This window comes from Cucurbita pepo, chromosome 15 (assembly GCF_057944985.1).
Source record: "Cucurbita pepo subsp. pepo isolate OVF chromosome 15, ASM5794498v1, whole genome shotgun sequence".
Taxonomy (NCBI): domain Eukaryota; kingdom Viridiplantae; phylum Streptophyta; class Magnoliopsida; order Cucurbitales; family Cucurbitaceae; genus Cucurbita; species Cucurbita pepo.
In genome coordinates this window covers 10,131,750-10,155,994 of record NC_141812.1, presented here as the reverse complement: position 1 = coordinate 10,155,994, position 24,245 = coordinate 10,131,750, and the positions used below count along the sequence as shown (strand labels likewise).

The window sequence follows — 24,245 nt, the reverse complement described above, 5'->3', positions numbered from 1 at the left end:
TATTATTTTTCATATATTTTTAATTTATTTGATTTTATAAATGATTATAAAGATAATAACTTTTACTTCAGGCGGAATGGTTTTAGCCAATATTGTCCGTTTAAAATATTAATATCATCGATAAAAAAAAAAGAGTTCGGGTCCTTGTCTCTTCTTTCAAACATTTTTATAAATTTTTAGGGACACGAGAGTGAATGTTTTTTTTTTTTTCGATTAATTAATTACGCTTTGATCAAATTAATTTTAACAATTTCATTTGATTATAATTTTCTTGAACGTTTTGACCTCATAAATCGAAGACATATATCTTAATGAGTTAAATTATACTCGAGTTCGTGAAAGAAACTGAATCTTAATTCATGGTTTCCTGCTCTCGTAATATTTTAATTCTTAATAATTATCGTCTTTTTAAAAAGCCTTTTAAAATGTTACAAAGTTTAATATAATAAAATAATGTCGATATCCACGTATATATTTGAAGAAACTTTTATTTAAAAAAAAAATTGGAAAAACTTCTTTCAACGAATAATTAAATATAATTATTTTTTATCACTAGCCATTCAACTTCGATAATAATTCCAAAACACATGAAAATAGTGACATTTTCAAACTTTACGTATCGTCGTTAGTCTCACGTTTTAAAACGAGTTTATTAGGGAGAAGCTTTCACATCCTCGAACGATGTGAGATCCCACATTGGACGGTGTGCGAATGAGAACGCTGACTCCCAAGAGAGTAAACTGTGAGATATCAGTCAAAGAAAAAATAGGAGCTCTTGGTTTGACCGATGTCGATCCGTATGGCAATGCTGACTCGACTCAGGATGAGGATTCCGCTTTTCTCAACTGTGAAAAGGTAAAAAATGGATAGGTGTCGTGACATTCATTTCTCTTTTTAACGAGTACAGTGAGGGGTTGAGTCGGAATTTGGATAAAAACTCTCTAAAACGTCGAGAATCTAAGAGTTATCCCGATCACTTCGCGTCAACGGGGCCTTCAATTATCCGAAATATGCGGGAGTTGTAAAGAGGGAATGAAATATTTGTTAGGAAGTTTAAAATGGTAATAATAATGAGGAAGAACATGAATGATGATGAAAAAAAATTGATACAAAATTCACAGAGACCAACTTTGCTTGAATCTCTCGATTTCAATTCTCTGACTAAAAACACGGAATCGAAGCAAGAAAATGTCAAATTAGAGCAGAATTTGAAGGAGCTTGCGAATTTATGAACAATTTAGGGATGAAGTTAAGCTGATGAAGTAGTCTTCGCTGCAAGGAATCGTGAGGCCGCCCATTGGATGATCGAATCCAAATTCCTCTTCCGCCAGGTTCAGCAAATCCTTGAACAATGGATGATTCAGGTACGATATCGGAATAACAAATCTCTTCTTCCTTGTTTCTCCTACGTACACTGCGAAATGCCCTTTAGGAACATTCGTGACCGCCGATCCAATCCCGTATTTCTCCGAAAGTGTTCTCTGTAGCTTTTGCTTTGCGTTTGCTATTCCTGTCAAATGGATTCCCATCTCTGTAGGATTAGAAGAAAGAAGAGGCCCTGTTTTTGAATTGCCTTTTGAACTGGATTTGAAAGGACTTGTTATGGTACTTGTTAGTGAGCTTTGAGTCACTGAGTGAGTGTTTATGTATTTATATATAGAATTTTTGTCATGGATAAGTAGAAAGGTAAGAAGAGGGGGGAAAAACATAGCAGGTGAAGAAGTTGGCAATATCTCACATGGTTTGCCTTGTTTAGTGCAAAACACAATGGCCTACCATTTGCTTGCACAAATGGTAGAAACGAAAAATAGAAAAAGGAATGGCAACTTGTGAATCCTTGAGCCTCTAATGCAAAAAAAAAAAGCACTAAATTATTGATGTTGGGCATGTTCTTGGCAACATGTAGTATGTCTTCAATTAAAGAAAATATTTAAGCTCCATTTTTAGTTTACTTGCTTAAGCACTGAACTTGGACTGCTTCTTTAGGTTCTTGCTTTTTCGAGTTTGTATTTGTTTTTTTAAATCCCCTGCCAACTAGCCAACCAGTCTTTGTGGGTTCATTTGGTTCACTCAAGGGTCCATCTGTTTGAAGAAAACAGTGACCCAGCTAAATTATGCATCTGCAGACAGTATCTCCATGAAGAGTCATGAATAGAGTACTCATTATCGAAACTTTTTGCAAGAGTTTGATGCTCGAGTGTGAAATTTTGTTCTTTCTATCGATTTAATGGTCCTTTGAACACTTTAGGAACCCAGCTACTAAATGCTTTGATAATGGATTTTCATAAGCATCATCAAGAATTTATGCTTCCAGGACATATAATAAATGCTGGTGTCGTTCGTCACACGGATTTAGAAAAGTAGAAACTGTGACGAACTAGGTGCGAAAATATCTTAACTATCACTTTTTAGAGATAGGATGATGTCCAGTTCAACCAGGTTGGCGATGCCTAAGGCATCACTATCACTCCATGAACTTTGAGAACTTTTTGAAAGTATAATGTACAACCGAAGCTAGAACTCATATCATTAGTTCTAATTATTGAGGCATTTACAAAATCCGTATGACCTTACTGTGTCAAGTACTGGAATGGATACTTCTGCATTTGAATCTTTAGCTGTCCTTGGCATTGGTATGCCAAGTCCAATACCATGATCTGGTTCTCCACTGGAAGGATCGAAGTCGTGTGGGATTAGGGAGGGATTGCGAGCTTCCATCTCGGTTGGTGTGGGTAGGCAGTCCATGATTGAGAATCTTACTCTAGGATTAGCAGATCCTTTAGAATATTCTTTGTGGTTATCAAATCTTATCTCTAAATACATAATCTCAACGGTTGTCAACTTTCCACCTTGGACAGTGGTTGTTAGAGAAGGTCAGGCACCAAGGTCATGACTCGACTCCTAGAAAAGTAAACTACAACTTTTGGACAACGAAGGTCCCTGTTGACAACGATCTTGATTTCTAATTCCTTTCTATGAATCAAATGCTAACTAATGGCAGTTTGATGGTGAGGGATAAGTATTAGGGCTGAAAAAGATCCAATGAACAAGAAGGTTTATGTAGTGATAAGGTGGGGGAAGCATAGTATACATCATAGAAAATGCTACTTTTAGTGAGTGAAGATGAAAGGTTTGGAAGCCACATGGCTTTGTCTTCTGAGTCATTTTCTTTGTATTGATTGGCATTCTGTACGATAAAGCAGCAAACGGTGACCTTCCACTTTCTTCAAATTAGTGAATCCATTGGGATCGCCTTTGCCTGAAACATGCTTTTAAGATTTTCTTTTTAGTGTGATAATGAATATTTGAATTTTAAGATTCTCTTTTCAATGTGATGATCTATATATGAATTGTTGATATGGAAAGGTTGTGAATCTTCAATTCACTTTATAAAAACAATAAACAAGAGAAGAAATTTAGTGAGTGAGATTATCTTTTTACCTTTGAATTACTAGAGAAAATTTCTCCCTCCTCTCTCATTTATATCTTATTTTCTAGCTTCATCTCCCCCTCCCTCCTCTCTCCCTCTCTTCTTTTTTATCTTTCTCACCTTTGTCTTCTCCTTCTCTACAACTCTATCTGCTTCTATTTCTCTCTCCTGTCTCATCCCACCATGAAAAACTTTGTGGAGTCTAAATTGAGGGCCAAAATGATATTTTCTTAGTTAAATGGTCGAATAAGCTGTCTTCCAGCATGTAGATCTTGAAAAGTTACGTGGAAGTATATATAAAAAATTTCATCCAATTTGGCTAATTGAGCTCAAAGTTATGTTCTTAGATTATTTTGACTTTTGGATTGTTTTAGACTTTTGCCTATTTTTATGCTTGGCTGACAAAAACACACAAAAATTGTATTTAAAGAGTGATCAGTTAACTGAAATGGACGTGTATCGAGAGAAATATGACTAAAAGATGATCTTAGAGCGTTTATGATCACATTGTAGGATATTTGTATAGTACAATACGATATGGGGATCTTAGAATCGTATTGTACAATTCTAAGATCATATTATATAATCCTAGGATCCTAGTGTGTGATCGAGCTCACTCTAAGATGTATTTTGGTTATATTTCTCTCTCGATAAAAGTTCGTTTTAGCTAAATAATCCGGTATTTTCTTATGATTTGTTTTTTGTGTTCTTTCCAACCATGCATATAAACAAATCAAAATTTTATAACATCTTGATTTTTAAGGCCTTCAAAAGTCGAAATGATCGAGTTTAAACTCTAAGAAATCGTAACTTTGAGCTCAATTGGCCAGATTGGATGTAACTTTTTGAAATGTACATGTTGGAAGGTATATCGTCAGTTCTTTCTATAGATGAACGATGGTGTTTCAGATGAGTCATCGAAGTTGGGGGAGAGTAATAAAAAATTTGTAGATCAAAAGTTTGAAAGAAAAAAAAAAGAAGCTAGAATGAGATAAGAGAGGGAGAAGTCTATGCAAAGGTAAAAAATAATATTATCCTTCAAAAAGGTAAAAGAAAAAAAAGGAAAAATTAAGCATGTTGTTATTTTTAGATTAGTTTCATCAATTTCAATTTCTAGAAATTGATAGGTTCATTGTGACTTGTCTCAACTTAGAAGAAGTCTATGTTTGTCTTGTAACGGTTTAAATTGATATAATTATTAGTTTAAGACTGGAATGGTCTCAACCAAGTTTAGGTAGGGCCTACAACCATCTCGTCCTCTCTACATATTTCAACTCGATAAGTCTCAATTGTTTATCATTTAAGATTGGTCCTTTTTTTCTTTCTTTCTTCCAGAGGACACCCTAAGATTTTATCTTTTGTAGACTTTATAGGACCCTGGAAGGATAAAGATTACAAGAATCTCATGTATGGTCCCACATAAACGTGTCTCAACTTTAAAAATATGGTCCCATATAAATTTGTCTCCCGTTAATTTACCGAGTTTAGTTTATCAACTTTGAGATTTCTTTTTGGTTCCTAGACTTTTAAAATTACGTAATAGACGTCTAATAGATTCTTAAACTTTCAATTTTGTGTCTAATAGGATTTTGTCTCATTTGATATTTTAAAAAAATCGTGAATTTATTCGTACAAAAGTGACAGTCTAGCGTTCATTAAGCATGAAATTTATATGTATATTTAATATTCTAATTTATTTTTAAATTTCTATAATATATTTGAATCTATTAGATATAAAATTAAAAGTTCATAAGCTTATTAGAATTTTGTAGCATTTAAATTCTTTTTTACTACCAATCATTTTTGTTTGTGATATGTGATTTCTTTTATAAAATAAAAATACTTTTTAGTTTATTATTATTTTTTTATATTAAATAGTCATTTTTATTATTTAACTTGTTAGAATATAAAATTATTATTATATAGTGGATGTAGTTTTATTTCAATTAGTTATTATTTATTAATGTCAAATAAATGCTTAAAATATAATATATTATCATTAATATCATGACAATAGATTTTAATTATATTTTGTATTAATAGATTTTTCTAATAGAAATTATATTAATCTTTTTAGTTGATCCAATAAATTGTTAAAATAAAAATATATTACCATAAAATAAAATAGTGAAATAAATAATTTGTTGAAATTTATGAGTTTTGAAAGATTTATTCAATTAACAATTATAGGTCTTGTGCATTATTGAACATGAATCAAATCACTTCGATATTTTGACACACTTAGTACTCGCCCATGGTATAATTACAAATTGGTCTCTTTTTTCGGGCTTTATATAAATTATTTTCTAGATTTTTTATGATTAGCATAGCATAAAGCTATTATTAAAACTTTGTCTATCATTCATTTTAGAAAAAGTTAGCATTTAGAGGAAATCACTGTCAAGAAATAAAGTACAGAGGATTATTATGGACCAAAAACACTCAAAATCAACAACAAAAAGACAATTAGGTGAAATGAATTTTGGATAAGGTTCTACTTTTTAACCTTCAAAATCCTTAGGTTCATCAAGAATCGATTTGCTTCTTTTTTGAAGCACTTTTTGTGGTGAAAATTTAATACTTCTTTTTGGTATATTCTTTTTTGGTACAAATACGTAAATCAAATGAAATACAAAAATATTCTTCGGAGTTGTGCTTTTTGCTCATTCTCGTTGGAATAATGTTTTTGGTATGTTTAGTTTTCGGTTAGCCAAGCACAAAGTTGCGATGAGATGATCGAGGAGTTCCTTCTCCATCTGTTGTTTCAGAAGGTTCATGTGGGAAGCTGGGGTTTGTGCTTGGAGTCTTTAGAGGGAGAGGAATAATGGAACCTTTAGAGCTATTGCTAAGGGTCCGATCTCTTGTCAGGTTCTATGTTTCTCTTTGGACGTCGAAATGAAGTAATTTTTTGTAATTGAGAACTTATTTTTCTCGAAGGGTGTCTCTTTCTTTAATAGAGTTCCCTTTTGTAGATTCGTTTTTTTTTTTGGATGCTCTTGTATTCTTTCTTTTTTCGTTGGTTCTTCATTGGAAAAAGAAAAAAAAGAGGAAAATACAGAAATAAATTGTTTGGTCTATTTGCTATTTCAACTACTTGACCTATGACCCCATCAAATTCAGGGCCAAGTTCCTATAATCTTCATATGGCCAATGGTTTAGATATAAACATGAGACATTTGATGATAATGTATTTGTTGGCTAGGATCCAAAGTTCCAAGATCTTGTAGCATGCACATGCATATTTGGTCGAGATCATCGACAATCTATCGTTTTTGATTTACGTTTTTAAAAAGATTATCTGCCATATGACTTTGCTTATTGGTCTCTTGAAATGATTCTCTCTCCTTTATTTTTTATCAAATGATCCACAATCTATGAATGTGATGATGGCCAAAAAATAATTTGTTTGACTGAGAAGTGTAGGTCCTCATGGTTTGTGATAAAAGAGATTAGCAACAGGAAATGAAGTTCACCATGGCTCTATGTTGGGGGACAGAGCCATGTGATCCTTTTGGATTATGACCCAAAACTCAATCCATTGTGGCTGTTCTTTCACTACAAAAAGGCTATTGGTTTTCAGGTTGGAACTCACAACTCCTCTTTTCTTTATATATACACACACAATTCCAAGAACACCAATTCCCATCACAGAAGCTACCATTTACCACCACCAACCAAATTCCTTTGACCAAAAATGGGTATCCTTTTGCCAAGAATTGTAAACGCCAAGCACTTTCTGAGGCGTATTCGTCAGTCGTCAAGGACTGCGGTCGTGCCGAAAGGTCACTTGGCTGTATATGTTGGAGAGATTGAAAAGAAGAGATTTTTGGTCCCTGTTGCATATTTGAACAATCCTTCCTTTCATAGCTTGTTGAGTCTGGCCGAAGAAGAGTTTGGATATGATCATCCAATGGGTGGCCTTACTTTCTCTTGTACAGAAGAGATTTTCTTCCAGCATTTGGCTAGACATAGTTAGATCGAAAACACTCCTTATGGCCTCGAATAAAGGCCGATAACACCGCTGACTCCGGTTACCATTTTTGAACTGAGAAACATAGCATGTACTTCATTTTACAGAGTCATGAATAGTCCAATCTTCCATAGTAGTTCCTTCTGCAAAAATATGGGATAAGTTGATCCAAAGCTTAGGCCTATCTATTAGCGTTATGGGAACTTGGGAAGAACACTTGCAGCTAATGGAGGATCATTTAGATTTGAATGAAATGACAAACCTGTTATTTTCATGTATTATAAATCTTATGATATGTTCAAACTTCAAATTTCAAAACTGGAATTCTGCCTATTTCCTTTATTTCTGCATATAAATTGGTGGGTAAACAAGAGGTAAGAGTATCTACAACTATAAAAAAGCAAATAGGTTTTCCACGTGACACGAGACCTGATAATGTTAGGATAGAATATGAGAGAGCTCGTAACACATTCTATAATCTAGTTTTTCTAGTGTGAGATCTCACGTCGGGTAGAGAGGGGAACAAAACATTTTTTTTATAAGGGTGTGGAAATCTCTCCCTAGGAGACGCGTTTTGAAAACCTTGAGGGGAAGTTCGAAAAGCAAAGCCCAAAGAGGACAATATCTTCTAACGGTGGGTTTGGGCTGCTACAAATGGTGTCAGAGGTAGACACGGGGCGGTGTGCCAAGATGATGCTGGGCCCCCAAAGGTGGTGGATTGTGAGATCCCACATCGATTGGAGAGAGGAACAAGTGTCAGCGAGGACACTGAGCCCCGAAGGGGGGCGGATTGTAAGATCTCATATCGGTTGTAGAGGGGAACAAAACATTCTTTATAAGGGTGTGGAAACCTCTACTTAGCAAACGCGTTTTAAAAACCTCGAGGAGAAGCCCGAAAGGGAAAGCCTAAAGAGGACATTATCTGCTAGGGGTGGGCTTGGGTTGTTACAAATGGTATTAGAGCTAGACAGCGGACGATGTGCCAATGAGGAGGCTGAGCCCCGAAAGGGGGTGGACACGAGGTGGTGTGCCAGCAAGGACGTTAGGGCCCGAAGGGGGGGTGAATTGGGGGGTCTTACATCGATTGAGAAGGAAACAAGTGTCAGCAAGGGCACTTGGTCCCGAAGGGGGTGGATTGTGAGATCCCACATTAGTTGGGGAGGAGAATGAAACATTCTTTATAAGAGTGTGGAAATCTCACTCTAGCAGACACGTTTTAACAAACCTTGAGGGGAAGCCCAAAAGGGAAAGTCCAGAGAGGACAATATTTGAGGACAATATTATCTCAAAGCAAGAACACTTGTTTGAGATTCGAATCACTCCACAAGCAAGATTGATCATGTCGAGCTTAAATGATTCTTGTTGATCAAATATCTCAAGGCAAGAACACTTGATTGAGATTCGAATCACTCCATAAGCAAGATCGATCATGTCTAGCTTGAATGATTCTTGTTGATCAAATATCTCAAGGCAAGAACACTTGATTGAGATTCGAATCACTCCACAAGCAAGATTGATCATGTCGAGCTTGAATGATTCTACATGCAACCTAAACTACATAGAATTGCAAAGAAACGTAGCCATTGGCTAAAGAAAAGCACAAATGCTTCTTTTACTCTATTTTCCAAGTCTACTTACAAATACAACATACATGACTTTTTATAGCCTAAAAAATGAAACTATTACAAGCATTCCAAGAGTGGTAAGATTCAATTAGCCATTATGTAAATGTAACCTAAAGTAAATAAAAAGTCTTAAAATACAATAACTCTAAATTACTCTAAATGGTAACCCACCCAAAATTTATAACAATCAAACTTCATTCTTCTTTAACGTAGCATGAATTGAAACATCTTTTGATAATTTTGACAACTTTTTCTTCACATCTTCATTGAAGTATATTGTATGATTGATGTCTCTTAGTTCATATCAGGTGGGCTTGGCTTGTTACATGATAGCTGTGCTAAGAGAGAAAAGACTCAAAGCAAGCCTACATCTCTAGAAGCTAAAGTAAAGTCTCAAGTCAGAACTTCGACTCAACTTGCTATTGACCACGTGTATGAAGATTGGATGGTTGTGGTTCAAGCTTTCTCTTAAAGACTATGGTCGGAGTACAAAAGAACTCCATTCAACCCTTCATTTTCTTCTTTCAGTTTCATACTCAACTTCAAATAGAAGAAATATGATTCTCAGGTTTCAAATTCCCTTTAGAGATGGCATCAGATTTCTATATGAAAAACATAGATATGCAATACATTCAGTCAAGTGATGGATCTCCAAAGTTTGGAGTTAAAGAGAAAAACTGATAGAATTTACATGAAATTTGTGATGCCTATTTTCCAAGATCAAAATTTTACTCCATAAACTTGTTGGTATTGGTATGGTCTCTCATAGTTGTTCATTCAAGTGAGATATCAAATCAATAAAGATATCATCTCTGCAATGAAATGTGAGTCCACCCATTGGATGATAATATTCAAATTCTTCAGTAGCTTGACTAAGCAAGTCTCGAAAACATGGTTGATTCAAGTACGTAACTGGAATCACGAACCGTTTCTTTTGATTCTCTCCAACATAGACTGCACAATAGCCCTTAGGAACGGCCGAAACTCTCTGGTTTCCTGTCGTAGAAGGTCGCCTAAGAAGACGACGAAGTCCCATCGATAGAAGAATGTTTCAATGTTCTTTAGGAAAGAGAAGGGAATCAGTAGATTTTGTGCTGTTTGTATAGGCTATCCAATAGGTATATATAGAGAGAGAGTGCTATCAAAAGGGTATGAAACCAGTGGCCAGAAATCTTTGAATGATAGCAAGAAATGAGTGCTTATGCACATGGTTTTGTCTTCCAAATACTGATAAGTCCTGTCTTTTTCACAGAAGAATGCAAGCACTAACCCCGTTGATACCCTGAGAAATACAGTGGCAGCATTTTATATGAGCTTCAGCACATGAGCTACTTTTTTGGATGATACTGTCATTGGTGGCATATGTCTTGGACTGTATCTGTCTTTTTAACGTAAGTTCACTGAATGTAAAAAGCTATACTATTTCCCATTTGATAGTCTTCCAATGATTGTTGTATTGTTTCTACTTTTGTGTAGCTCTAGAAATCTGTTCGACATGAACCACGTAAGTAAATGGATTCAGATGATGCCTAACCAAGTATATATTATAGATTCTGTGAGATCCCAGATTAGTTGGAGAGGGGAACGTAGCATTTCTTATAAAGGTGTGGAAACCTCTCCCTAGTAGATGCATTTTAAAACTGTGCGGCTGACGCCAAAAAGCGGACAATATCTGCTAGCGGTGGACTTGAGCTATTACAAATGGTATCAGAGCTAGACATCGGGCGGTGTGCTAGCGAGGATGCTGGGTCCCCAAGGGGGTGGATTGTGAGATTCCACATTGATTGGAGAGGGAAACGAAGCATTCCTTATAAAGGTGTGGAAACCTCTCCCTAGTAGACGCGTTTTAAAACCGTGAGGCTCAGGGCGATATGTAACGGGCCAAAGCGGACAATATTTGCTAGCGGTGGGCTTGAGCTATTACAAATGGTATCAGAGTCAAATACTAGGCGGTGCGCCAGTGAGGATGCTAGGCCCCCAAGGGGGTGGATTGTGAGATCTCATATCGATTGGAGAGAGGAACGAAGCATTTCTTATAAGGTTAGAAAACCTCTCCATATTAGACGCGTTTTAAAATCGTTAGGCTGATGGCGATACGTATCTTTCTTTGGTTGAATAAAATATTTATGAGAATACTAATGTTACTAGAGTGAGCTTAGGAACACAAGTTGAGCCTAAAAGGGTAAGTGGACTCATTGTTAGAACGCTTATGAGCTGGTTAGATGAAATTGTTGTGTTGCATTATTAACACATATTTTGTGGAAGCTATTACGTGTTATATGATATTGTTATGACTATGTATGGTTTATGTGATGTGTCGTACTTACATGCATGTAAATCTTATAACCATAATGATATGTCCATATGTATGACTCTTGAGACACCATGAATGAATTGAAATATGTTATAAAGTATGTCAGAAATGTCATCATATGTATGTTAGCTTCATAGCTCGAGTCCTATTTCTTCCCATGATTTGATTGCGTGAGAGGTCGTAAGACTATACGTAGGCCTAGGGTTTACAAAAATGGGGTATTCACCTAATGAGTCTACGTGCATGTGTGTGGATTGTATATAGAGGAGTACTATGCATCCAAACCAATTCAAAAATAAAAATTTTAACCTAAGGCTATAGACAACTTTTTCGGTCCCATAAAACATAAAACAATAGTTGCATGTGTTCACATTTCTCAACTCCAGCAGTGTGGTTACTTACTAAATTTTATTAAACGTTATCTCTTTATTATTAATCATTTTTCAGGTAAAACAAGAATCTCATGTCATGTATAGATGATGGCGTATGCAAACCACAGACAACATTTTTCTGTATTTATGTTATACGATCATTGTTAGGATAACTTAATAATGTCGATCGAATTTGTTAGGGGTTGTAAATCCTTATTTTCACCTATGATTGCAAGTTCATGTTGAATTTGTTCAGTGAAGATATCATCTTTGTAGTGGAACGTGAGGCCACCCAAATGGGTGATGGTAATCAAACTCTTATGTAACGTTAATTGTGGAGGTTCGTGATTCATAACATGGTATCAAAGTTATGCCTTTAATTTAGCCATGCCAATAGGATTTTCAGGTGTCGAATAAAGAAGTTGTGAGATTCGAAGGTGTAGTCACAGGTGACTCAAATGTCGAACAAAGGGTGTACTTTGTTCGAGGGCCCCAGAGAAAGAGTCAAGCCTTGTTTAAGAAGAGACTGTTCGAGAGCTCCAAAGAAGAATGCCTCAAGTGATAGAAGTTGTGAGTCTCCGAGGTGTAGTCAAAGGTGATTCAAATGTCAAACAAAGAGTGTACTTTGTAGGGCTCTAGAGAAAGAGTCGAGTCTCGACCACTTTTTAGGGATGTTTTTCAAGACACATAGTAGTTAAAAATTTGTTTTTGTGTTTTTTGAATTAGTTGCATTCATGTGAGATCACAGGTCGGTTGGAAAATGGAACAAAACATTTCTTGTAAGAGTGTGTAAACCTCTCCCTAGTGGACAACGTACAACGTTTTAAAACCTTGAGGTTGATCACGCTACGTAACGGGCTAAAACGGATAATACTTATTAGGGGTGTGTTTGGGATGTTACAATTTAAACTAGTCGATGTTCTAAATTTATGGACTAAAATTTAAATTATGAAAACTAACATCAAAATAAAGGTCAAATGATTATTATTATTATTTTTTTGTTAAATTACAAATAGTAAAATTAAATTTTCTATTTGGTCTTTAAATTTTAAAATTTTACCTTATTATTCATGAATTATAAATTTAATAAGATAAAAATAGTTTAAAAAATTCATATAAGGATTATTTTAATTTTTTAATTAAAAGTTAGTAAAAAATGTAAATATTAAATTTAAGGACCAAATTGAAACTATAAGAATAAAAATATAATATTTTGAAACTTATATGCAAAATAAAATTCAAGAATAAAATTGGAATATGTTTAATAGAATTTATATATAATGAAATTTAAACTTTTAATTTGATGTGTAATAAAATTATGAATTAAAAAAATATAGATGACATTTTGTTTAAAGAACACGAAGACGAAACCACAAAACGTCCTCTCCCCGTCTCTTCCAAGAACAGCTTCAAATTTCGCGGCAAACCAATCCAACAATGGATGCCAAAACTAGAAAAATTGACCCCATTTTCTATTTTAGGGTTCGAAAAGGAATGATTTGAAAGAGAGATTGACTAAAAACTTCAACCAATCTTCCTTGCACTCGATCAAATCCTAAATTTGCGCCCTGCACTGAAAAATTTCAGGCCCCCCTTCCAAAATGAGGCCGATTCCAAGTAAGTAATATCATCAAACTTCTCTCTCTTCATGTATATGTGTATATGTATGCATACCAAAAGGCAGCAGTGGATATATAATAATCAAATCAATTGCTGAGAAAAATTTCAAACAATGTGGCTACAGAAAGGAAACGGTGTTAATGGCGGCAAGAAGGGAGGAGCAGGCGGAGGGGGACATGGGTTGGTGGCTATTGCTATTAACAGGGAGAAAGGAAGCCAAAATGCTATCAGATGGGCCGCCGAGCATCTGCTCGGAAGGGGCCAAAATGTGGTATTAATCCATGTGGTTCAGAGACCTTCCAGTGCGGCTGCTTCTTTGATTGGGGAAGCCATTATTTGTAATAGTGATGGCGATTTCTCTGCTGATACCCCTCGGAAACAGCAGCTCGAGATTCAGACGAGGGACATTTTTCTTACCTTCCATTGCTATTGTACTCGCAAGGATGTAAGCTTTTGTTCATCACTGCATTTTTTTATTGTGATTTTGGGATATGAAATGAACTAGGGTTTTTTCTTTTTGTTGATTGCGTAGATTCAATGCCTTGATGTTATATTGGAAGACACCGATGTGGTAAAAGCATTAAATGAATACGTCTCGTACGCTGCAATCGATAACTTGGTGCTCGGGGTTCCTACGAAACATGGATTTATTAGGTAGTCATTTTCATTGATTCGTCTTTGGTTTAGGGTTGGTTTGGAATGACTTTTTCAATACGAAACACAATTTTGGCGCATGAACAGTAATTCCGAACAGGTCATTAGAATTTTACATTCCTCGAATCATTATGGAAGAATGTGAATTCTCCCATCTCCAGTTTCTCCAAAGGCTTATGATGGGAATTGGTGATTTTTATAGTAGGTTCAAGACATCGAGCGTGGGAGGTAGCGTGTCGAAAGGGGCACCAGATTTCTGCACTGTGTATGTCATCTCAAAGGGGAAGGTGTCGTCAGTGAGAAATGCGTCTCGCTCAGCTCCCTCTTTTTCTCCTCTACATGACCATTTACAGAAATTATCCAAGCCGATTGTACAGGGAGCAATCACTCCTCGACATAAGTTTCTTCTAAGAGGTTTGTTCTTCGTGTTGAACTCAATTCCAAGCATTTTGTGTATGGTATATGAAGAAGTTTTATTGTGGCAAGTTTTCAAATTTGTTCTTTGGATAGTTCTATATGATAATTTGAGTTTTTTCCCATCAGCACAACCCAAAACAACTAATTTAAGGACTAAACGCAGATGAATGATTTACATTTTTTAGGAGTTTGGGTCAATGGGACTTGTATTAATTCTTCTTCCGTATGCAGATAGGGCATCGTTCAAGCCTCGCACCATTCAAGATGAATTAGTCAAGTAAGTTGTGCTAAACTAGAGCTTGCGGGTTATATTTTGGAAGTTGTAAGATGTGCATAGACTTTCTCTCTAATTGGAATAGGTCACCTATCTCTCACGGAGGAGAGAGAATTTCTATCACGAAATGTAGCGGAGGGTTCTTTGAGACAGAATCCGACATATCCTTTATAAGCTCTGGCAGACCAAGCATGGATCGTACTTCTGTTGCATTCGACTACTCTGATTCAGCTCCCTCGCGATTTTCAACCAGTTCAGAGAGTAGCTTTACATCTCTACCATTTCAACCAAAATGGACAGACCTCAATAATCTCAATGATTTCTCATCAGTTTCAGATGAGAGCTGCAGGACACCATGTTCCTGGTCATCTCAGAACTTGGTCAGCATATATTATCTTTACTTGTATTGACTATATTATATGATGCTAGTTCTTGATATTTTCAATTACATCTCACAGGATGAAGCAGAACTTGAAATGAAGAGGTTGAAGCTAGAGCTTAAACAAACTATGGAGATGTACAGTACAGCATGTAAAGAAGCACTAACAGCAAAGCAAAAGGTTTATATATGTCCAGATTTAAGTCATTTTTTGAATGTCAAGAATCAATCTTTCAGTTATATCATAAATTTTCCCATAGGCAATGGAACTGAATGATTGGAGACTTGAAGAACAACAAAAACTAGAAGAGGCACGACTTGCTCAAGAAGCAGCAATAGCTATTGCAGATCAGGAGAGAGCGAGATGCAGAGCAGCAGTGGAAGCAGCTGATGCAGCTAAGAGAATTGCAGAGTTAGAATCACATAAAAGAGCAAATCTAGAGATGAAAGCACTTAAAGAAGCAGAGGAAATGCAGAGAGAATTGAAAAATATTGCACAAAGTGACATCAGATACAGGTTATATTCAATTGAGGAGGTTGAATCGGCAACGGAACGTTTTGCACCATCTCGGAAGATAGGAGAGGGAGGTTATGGACCTGTCTTTCGTTGTCGTCTTGATCACACATCGGTTGCAGTCAAGGTTTTGCGTCCTGATGCATCTCAAGGGAGGAGTCAGTTTCAGCAGGAGGTGAGGAACTTAAGGAACTTAAAACAACTTTGGGATCATTTTTTAAGAGCAAATGATTTAGTTGGATATTGTAAATGCAGATTGATATATTGAGTTGCATAAGGCATCCCAACATGGTACTTCTTCTAGGAGCATGCCCGGAATATGGCATTCTAGTGTACGAGTACATGTCCAACGGAAGTTTGGAGGATCGACTCTTCCGAAAGGGGAACACCCCTGTTATTCCTTGGCAATTGAGGTTTCGAATTGCTGCTGAGATTGCTACTGGCCTTCTGTTTCTCCACCAGACAAAGCCAGAGCCATTAGTGCACCGTGACCTCAAGCCAGCTAACATATTGCTGGACCACAGCTATGTTTGCAAGATAAGCGACGTCGGTTTGGCTAGGCTTTTACCTGCTGTGGCCGAGAATGTAACACAATGCTGCATGACTTCGGCCGCTGGAACTTTCTGCTATATAGACCCTGAGTATCAACAAACTGGAATGCTTGGGGTTAAATCTGATGTGTATTCACTAGGTATCATGTTGCTTCAACTAATTACAGCCAAGCCGCCCATGGGGTTGGCTCACCAGGTCGCTTGCTCTATTGAGAAGGGGACTTTTCAGGAGTTTCTGGATCCAGCTGTGACTGATTGGCCAGTGGAACAAGCACTTATCTTTGCTAAATTAGCACTTCAATGTGCAGAACTTCGACGAAAAGACAGACCAGATCTTTGCAGTGTTGTGCTGCCAGAACTTAACAACTTGAGAGAATTTGGTGAGAAGAATATGGAGCACATGGTGTCATGGGCCATTAGTGGATCTTTGAGCGGTTTTAGCAATGCCTCAATGGAGCAGGTTAGTATGCAAAATTTTAATTGTTGTTGGGTAGTGTATAGCTTTCAATTTGGTTTTTGAAAATTTAGACCTCATTTCATAACATTCATATGTTTCATAATTTAGTCGCAAAATAAAGTAGAACTGTTCGATAACGTTCTTGTTTCTGTTTCCTAGCTTTTGGAAAGAAGTTTGGGAATAAATTTGTTTGTACATGCAAGTTCAAGGACCAAAAGTTGTCAATAGTTAATAATCATTGGAAACGGTTCAATACAGGATATAATGAGCGACCCGCACCTAATGATGACTTCAGAAAGTTCCAAGGGCCAGTCTAGTGCATCGTCACAGGCAGGAGGAGACTGAGGTACCATATTACTTCTACAATCTATCGCCACCTCTTGGCCTTTGGCCTAACCAAGGTGCAGTTAGATATACATATTAATATTGAACATAAAGTTGATATCTATGTAACTTATCATGCCACTTTTCTCAGCCCATTCTTCTTGCCAACATGATTTCTTAATATCTACCCTATGATGTTCCTTCAAAAAATGTGTGTGCACATGAAGGTTGAGAGCTGTTTTACTTATTTGAGCTTCCCTTGTACTTTAACTTCATTTCTGAAAAATTACTGAAAAATTCAGAGCTTCTCATTGGTGTTCTTTCTAGTTTATCTTCTTACTATTACGTTAGTGAATTGGAAAGTCTTGATTTCTGGTTTTGAAGGTTCTTTTTTTGCCAATAATCAATGAAAAGTTTATATTTTGTTTAAAAAAAGAAGCAGGAGAGCTGGCAAACACTACAATATGATCTTCTCTAAATCCTTTCCCTGAAAAGATTACACAATATTGTCTACCAACATCACTAGCTTGATGTTCTTTATTTAGTGTACAAAACCATATGATACTTCATGCGTTCTTGTCTGCTACAAAGCCTTATCCAAAGACTTCTATTACTATTTTCTCAAAGGCTCGATTTCTCACACCTCCTTTCATCGTCTATAAATACCATATTAGATTGAGTTCATAAGCAACACCAGTCTTCATTTTATTCTTATCTCAAGGTGTGTTGAGATATGCTAGTAATTTGTTTGGGTCTCCCATTTATTGTATCTGAATAAAAACATGAGACTTCTTCAGCTTCTTCGACGACCGTCAACCTCAACAAAGGAAGGAGTTACAGTAGTTCCAAAGGGCTACTGTGCGGTCTATGTTGGAGAGATCCAAAAGAAGCGTTTTGTCATCCCTGTAACTTACTTGAACCAACCATGTTTTCAGGACTTGCTTAGTCAAGCTGAAGAAGAATTTGGTTATTACCACCCTATGGGTGGCCTTACCATTCAGTGCAGAGAAGATATCTTCACCAATCTCATTTCTCAGTTAAATAGGCCATGAGAGGCACTAACCTTTTAGATCAGGGATATTAGGCATGCTCAGATCCATGCACTCTTTTTCTTTTCAATTTGCTCCAACTTTTTGTTTCCTTCCATGGGAAGTCTAGAAAATGTTTCTCTGCATAAGGAAATTGTTAATGGATGCAATTTTACTGTAATCTACGTGTTTGACAGAGATTCTCTCTTCATTTGATTTCTTGATAATAGTCTGATCTTTCAAGGCGAGGAGCTCTCATTTCATAATTTTTTTGACGCTGTAGTTTTTTCTTATCGATTTATACGTTCGGTTAAATAGTGTACTATTCACCATCCATGTAATACCTATAGCATTCCATTTGCTTCAATGTAGTAATATTTGCTCAGTGAGTAACTCTGTACTTCTTTATTTTTAAAAACGTTTTTGTACGATAACTCAAGTAGTATCGTGAGAGTTCGAGATTCAATATTTATTATGAAGTATTTTCTTGTACTTACATGTTTCTGATGTATGACGGTACCTGTTCGTATGGCTTTTCTGAGCTCTGAAACTATCAACAACCAACAAAGTTCCTATTTTAGTTGAAATCCTTCATGAGGAAGAATTGTAAGACATGGCTATGTAGTGCAGTTAAATATTGTGTCAACTGCCTAGTCTCTATCAATTATCATCTCACCAGGAGGACAACGAAGCATTATGTGCCTCTAATATGTCTATGATTCTACTGAAATTTCCTTAGTTGTACTGCATAATCAAAAGTTGGCCAGCTATGATGTTTCTGCATAAGGATCCAGAATGGCCCATGTAACTCGTGAACTTGAAATTCTTGTTGTGTCTTGAAAGACAAAACCATGTGATTGTTCTTCATCTAGTTTCTTTCTTCATTGAATGCAACCTTCTGCCTTGTCGATATTTCTAACTCCAAGAAATCTCACCCTCCATTTATATAAAGTCATGTAGTTGGGTTCACAAGCAAGTCTTCCACATTCCCACTTCACAAGAAATCTCCTTTGACAATCCTTTTAAGGAAAAATACCATACCATGGGGTTCCAGTTGCCTAGTATTATTCATGCTAAGCTGAGTCTTCGACGTTCTACATCATCAGGAAATGGAGCCTCTCCAAAGTATCTAGATGTTCCAAAAGGGTACTTTACAGTCTATGTCGGAGAAGGACAAAAGAAGCGTTTTGTCATCCCGCTATCTTACTTGAACCAACCTTTGTTCCAAGATTTGTTGAGTCAAGCTGAAGAAGAATTTGGATATGATCATCCAATGGGTGGCATCACAATTCCCTGCAATGAAGACGAATTTGTTAATCTTAATCGTAGTTTTAGTGAGCCATGAGCCATAAGAATAGAGTTTAGAAATAGATGGTACAATGGAAGGAATAGAATAGAATACAATACAACATAGACTGAGAAGGGCATAAACACTTTTGAAATCAAACTCATTCTTTTAGAATATTGTACATTTATGTTTCTTTCGTAACAGATACCGTGTAAATGATATCATTTGGACAATGTTCTTCTTTTTTTCCTTTCTTTTTGTTTTCTTTTTACCATTATTGCATTTATTACTATGATTAGCAATTTATTGATGATGTCTTTTGAAAAACAGAACAAACAAAACACCAGATTATGCTTTGGAATTCAAGAGGGGTTAAAACAAAAGAATGTACTCTAGATTCCTTCCCACATATTTAATTCTTGTTGGGGATCCCTTGTAAGTTGCTCACCAAGCAATGAAAGCTAATTTTGTACACCAACTAAAATACACTGCCAAATCAGAACCAAAGTTATAGACGAAAACTTAGAAAACAGAAGCATGTGGAATGCATAAATGACTGGTACAGTGATACTATTTTCTCCTACATTAATGAAAGTGGTGGGCTTTCTAGGATGATCATTCCTGAACAATTGTGAACAATACGCGTGAGAACAGATATACAATCTCAATCACTACCAACTCTCTATAAAGAGTTAGAAGGCAGGTCCATGTGATGCTTCTGTTCAGACCAAACTGGCTCCCACAGAACCTAGTTATTTCATAGGCTTTCCTCTATATTAGTCCATCTATGTATACAGACATATTACTTTGTCTTGAAGCCATATCATATTCTTTGCTGGGAACCTTCTTTTGTAAGTTTATACAGAGTATTCAAGATCAAGGAAGGTAGATTATTTGGCTATCAGATTGAGTACCATTGTTGTCATGATGCCTAGTGTCACTAGTGCACTTTTTTCAGGACTTGTAAAGTGATTGTGCGATACTTATTCCTGCCCTTGAGCAAGTCAATAAGCTCGAATTTGGAACGCTGGTGGAATAACGATTGATCTCACAATCTGTACCCCTGTTTTTGAGAAAAAAACCTTTAAAGAAAATTTTCGAGGTTTACTCAACTCACTTATCGGGTTGTTATTTGGAGACAAAAGTAGGCACTTGTTTTTCTGCAGAGTATACAGAATGACCATAGATCACATGCATTTGGAACTTTCACAAAGGCTTGGAAGGCCCACCCATGTGATAGGTTATGAGAAGATATCTCTCTAGCATTGAATCTCATCTTTCTGCCTTGTCAATGTGATCATCTATATAAAGGTCATGTAATTGGATTCACAATCAACAAGACTCTTCCATACTCCGATTATCAAAAGAAATTTCCAACTTTTGACTTCTCTCAAAGTCTCACTAGTTCCTTTCAGAAAATACTATAACATGGGATTCCGTTTGCCTAGGATTGTTCATGCTAAGCAAAGTTTTCGACGATCTTCATCAACTGGAAATGGATCATCCACTGTTGACGTTCCAAAGGGGTATTTCACAGTTTACGTTGGTGAGGAACAAAAGAAGCGTTTTGTCATTCCACTATCTTACTTGAACCAGCCTACTTTTCAAGATTTGTTGAGTCAAGCAGAAGATGAATTTGGATATGATCATCCAATGGGTGGCATCACAATTCCTTGCAGTGAAGACCTTTTCCTTGATCTCACTCGAAGTTTGAAAGACTCATGAGCTAGAGGAATTGATATCTAGAAATTGGTAGTATAGAAAAAGGATTAGAATAGTACAGAATGTAGACTGTAAACATTTTTTAAATGAGAGAACTCGATTCTTTAAATTGAAACTTTTGTCCTGTGTTTGTTATTCTATAAATGAACAAAATTTGATGATGAAACTGCTTGAATGGTGTTATTTTCTAAAAAGACCTGCATAAACTGGATTATACTACTTAAAATAGCTACATGTAGTCCTACATGATAATCCTTTTGCATTTACTTGAAGTGGAAGCTCCCTTGGAAGTTTCATATTGAATCTTCAAGAAATTATCCTATAATACACGATTATTTAGATGATCTACACAAGATCTCAGCAAGGTTGAAAAACATAAAGACAACTCAGAATTTGTTAGCTCAAGGTTGCCATGAAATATGAAAAATCAATTAGCTTTGAATCATTGGATTCTTGAGAGACTAATCACTATGGTTAGCATAGTGTTCATGGTGTTCTATCAAGAAGGTGCACTGATATTAGATTATGAACTTGATTCAACTGAGGCTAATACTCATAAACCTACCACATATTTAAGTAGGATCCTTGTAGGGTTGTTCACCATGTAATGACAGCTAAAATTGTTTATCTACCAAGACAAAACTACCAATAAAAACCATGTTATTGAGGATAAGTCAGCAAATAGAGCTTGACAAGAAGGGCTTCAATGCCTCAAATATGTCTGATCCTTTTAAAATCTTAGAGGTTTATTCAACTTACTTCTCTAGTTGTCATCGACAAAAGTAGGCCATGATGTTCTGCAGAAGGTATACAGAATGACCTTATATCACATGAATTTGAAAATCTCATAATGGCTTGGAAGTAACATCCATGTGGGTAGGTCTTGACCTGATGTCTCTCTACCATTGAATCTCATCTTCTTGTCTTATCTAGATCTTTGAGTAACCCAAGTCTTTCTTCTATATAAACGTCATGTATATGAATTCACAACCAACAAGATTCTTTCCATATTCCGATTCTCCAAAGAAATTTCAAGTTTGGCATTCCTTTCACGGTCTCATATTTATCTTGGAACATATTGCAACATGGGTTTCCATTTGCCTAGAATTGTTCATGCTAAGAAAAGTCTTCAACGATCTTCATCAACAGGAAATGGAGCATCGTCAAAGGTTGTCGATGTTCCAAAGGGCTACTTTACGGTTTATGTTGGTGAAGCACAAAAGAAGCGTTTTGTCATTCCACTATCTTACTTGAACCAGCCTTCTTTTCAAGATTTGTTGAGTCAAGCAGAAGAAGAGTTTGGATATGATCATCCAATGGGTGGCATCACAGTTCCTTGCGGTGTAGACGATTTCCTCGATCTCACTCGGAGTTTGCATGACTCATGAACGAGAGAGATTAGAATGTAGAATTAGATTGTATAGAAAATGAATTAGAATCTAGAAACAATGTAAACTTTTTCGAAAGGAAGGAACTTGATTCTTTTGATTATTGAAACTATATGATGAAAGTTCATTCTTCCTTTCCACTTGCCTTTCACACTTCTTGTATATGCAGTTGTTCTCTGTAGTTCTAAAATGAAAAAGTAATTTCCTGACTTTTCTTCCAGAAGTATATGCAAATAATTTCATCAAGATTGAAAAGGATGCAAATCTAGAAAGTACTCAGAATATCATATTAAGAAGCTGGACTAATATTAGATTATGCACTTGATTCAGGTGAGGCTAGTACTCATGAATCTACCACAGTTTTAAGCGGGATCCATGTAGGACTGTTTGAATTTCCTATCTATCACAAGGGGGGCCTCGGGCTTAGGGGTTAGTTTAGGAGCAATTAGATTAGATAACGATGTTCTTTCTTCAATTTTGCTTGCTTGGAATCGAGCTCAAATTTTGGGCCCTCCTCCCAAAGTATTGGTAGCTGAGAACATGCTAGAGATGATAAAGTCAGAAAACAGAACCATGTGCTATACATAAATAACTCTAATATACTGCTACTATTTTTGCTTGGTTTTATATGTAAGTGGGGTCCTTTTCAGGATGTTCATTCTAGAATGGTATGGAAAATTTGTATACCAACATGTACAGTCACAGTCGCAACCACTTGCTATTAATCAGTCTGAGAACACACCCCATGTGATGATTCTAGCCATATGCTCTACCGTTCATCCCACAATGGTAACCACATTAGCTTAGCCACATTTAGTAGACTCTTCACCATGTACTGCTTCACCATTTACTGGTCACCTATATAGACATATATCAGTCATAGAAGGAAATCTTCTTATACACAACATTCATGTAGCTAGCAGATATTGTCTGCTTTGACCCGTTATGTATCACCATCAGCCTAACAATTTTAAAACGCATCTATTAGGGAGAGACTTTCACACCTTATAACCAACAAAGTTCTCTTGGCTGGAATCGTTCCCATTGAAGTGAAATGTAATAGAAGAGATATTAAATACACTTAAAAGTTTGTTTCACAAGAAGGACAACAAGGGCCTTGAGTGCCTCTGATATGCCCATTATCCTATTAAAATTTTATAGATTTGTTGAGCTAACTTCTCCATTTGTTTTTGGGAGACAAAAGTAGGTCATGATGTTTCTGTATAAGGCCAGGAAGACAAACCCATGTGATTGGTCATAAGATAGTGTCTCTTCACCATTGAATCTCATCTTCCTTCCTTATCTCTAATCTCTATCTTTGATTGACCTTAGCTCTCGTCTATATAAAGGTTGTCATTTGGGTTCACAGCCAACAAGAGTCTCTCCATATTCCAATTCGCAAAAGAAATTTCCAAGTTATTTTTGGAGCATATTTGAAACATGGGTTTCCGTCTGCCTAGAATTGTTAGTACTAAGCAAAGTCTTCAGCGATCTTCATCGACAGGGAACGGAGCATCTCCAAAGGCTGTCGATGTTCCAAAGGGCTACTTTACAGTTTATGTTGGTGAAGCACAAAAGAAGCGTTTTGTCATTCCACTATCTTACTTGAACCAGCCTTCTTTTCAAGATTTGTTGAGTCAAGCAGAGGAAGAATTTGGATATAATCATCCAATGGGTGGCATTACAATTCCTTGCAGTGAAGACGATTTCCTCGATCTCACTCGGAGTTTGAATGACTCATGAACCAGAGAGATTAGTATCTAGAATTAGATTGTATAGACAAATGATTAAACTGTATATACTTTTTGGAGTGAGAGAACTTGATTCTTTGAATTGAAATAGTTCTACATTATTCATAGCTCTCTTAATGATCTATCCTATAGTGCAAAACTTTTAAGATAGTTTGCTCAATATCTCAG

The 24,245-nt window shown here is 36.2% G+C and overlaps 8 protein-coding genes across 11 annotated transcripts; 6 read left to right on the top strand and 2 right to left on the bottom strand.

Annotated features, from left to right (window-relative positions):
- Nucleotides 1–1,101: 1,101 nt before the first annotated feature.
- Nucleotides 1,102–3,560, bottom strand: LOC111811205 (auxin-induced protein 15A). Its single transcript, XM_023697959.2, has one exon. The coding sequence runs from the start codon at nt 1,707–1,709 to the stop codon at nt 1,227–1,229; it is 483 nt and encodes a 160-aa protein (XP_023553727.2). The 5' UTR covers nt 1,710–3,560; the 3' UTR covers nt 1,102–1,226.
- A 6,034-nt stretch (nt 3,561–9,594) lies between these two features.
- On the bottom strand, nt 9,595–11,407 carry LOC147789345 (auxin-induced protein 15A-like). Its single transcript, XM_087117934.1, has one exon. The coding sequence runs from the start codon at nt 10,059–10,061 to the stop codon at nt 9,789–9,791; it is 273 nt and encodes a 90-aa protein (XP_086974060.1). The 5' UTR covers nt 10,062–11,407; the 3' UTR covers nt 9,595–9,788.
- A 1,647-nt stretch (nt 11,408–13,054) lies between these two features.
- Nucleotides 13,055–17,968, top strand: LOC111811544 (U-box domain-containing protein 35). 4 transcript variants are annotated; one of them, XM_023698442.2, is made up of 10 exons: nt 13,055–13,775; nt 13,863–13,984; nt 14,187–14,398; nt 14,633–14,678; nt 14,761–15,055; nt 15,134–15,235; nt 15,315–15,743; nt 15,824–16,579; nt 16,835–16,922; nt 17,836–17,968. In XM_023698442.2, the coding sequence occupies exons 1-9, from the start codon at nt 13,443–13,445 to the stop codon at nt 16,919–16,921; spliced, it is 2,382 nt and encodes a 793-aa protein (XP_023554210.2). In that variant the 5' UTR covers nt 13,055–13,442; the 3' UTR covers nt 16,922; nt 17,836–17,968. The 4 variants fall into 4 exon arrangements, with proteins under 4 accessions (XP_023554210.2, XP_023554212.2, XP_023554213.2 ...); XM_023698444.2 differs by lacking the exon at nt 17,836–17,968 and adding an exon at nt 17,698–17,820; XM_023698445.2 differs by lacking the exon at nt 17,836–17,968 and having other exon boundaries at nt 14,190–14,398; nt 16,835–17,206.
- On the top strand, nt 17,346–17,952 carry LOC147789344 (auxin-induced protein 15A-like). Its single transcript, XM_087117935.1, has one exon. It carries the CDS (start codon nt 17,683–17,685, stop codon nt 17,950–17,952), a length of 270 nt encoding a protein of 89 aa, XP_086974061.1. The 5' UTR covers nt 17,346–17,682.
- Nucleotides 17,969–18,880: 912 nt separating the features above from the next.
- On the top strand, nt 18,881–19,466 carry LOC111811547 (indole-3-acetic acid-induced protein ARG7-like). Its single transcript, XM_023698448.2, has one exon. The coding sequence runs from the start codon at nt 18,971–18,973 to the stop codon at nt 19,271–19,273; it is 303 nt and encodes a 100-aa protein (XP_023554216.2). The 5' UTR covers nt 18,881–18,970; the 3' UTR covers nt 19,274–19,466.
- Nucleotides 19,467–19,592: 126 nt separating this feature from the next.
- On the top strand, nt 19,593–21,055 carry LOC111811548 (auxin-induced protein 15A-like). The gene has a single exon (XM_023698449.2). The coding sequence runs from the start codon at nt 20,645–20,647 to the stop codon at nt 20,939–20,941; it is 297 nt and encodes a 98-aa protein (XP_023554217.2). The 5' UTR covers nt 19,593–20,644; the 3' UTR covers nt 20,942–21,055.
- Nucleotides 21,056–21,218: 163 nt separating this feature from the next.
- On the top strand, nt 21,219–22,435 carry LOC111811546 (auxin-induced protein X10A-like). The gene has a single exon (XM_023698446.2). It carries the CDS (start codon nt 22,024–22,026, stop codon nt 22,324–22,326), a length of 303 nt encoding a protein of 100 aa, XP_023554214.2. The 5' UTR covers nt 21,219–22,023; the 3' UTR covers nt 22,327–22,435.
- Nucleotides 22,436–23,515: 1,080 nt separating this feature from the next.
- On the top strand, nt 23,516–24,184 carry LOC111811329 (auxin-induced protein X10A-like). Its single transcript, XM_023698114.2, has one exon. The coding sequence runs from the start codon at nt 23,767–23,769 to the stop codon at nt 24,067–24,069; it is 303 nt and encodes a 100-aa protein (XP_023553882.2). The 5' UTR covers nt 23,516–23,766; the 3' UTR covers nt 24,070–24,184.
- Nucleotides 24,185–24,245: the final 61 nt, after the last annotated feature.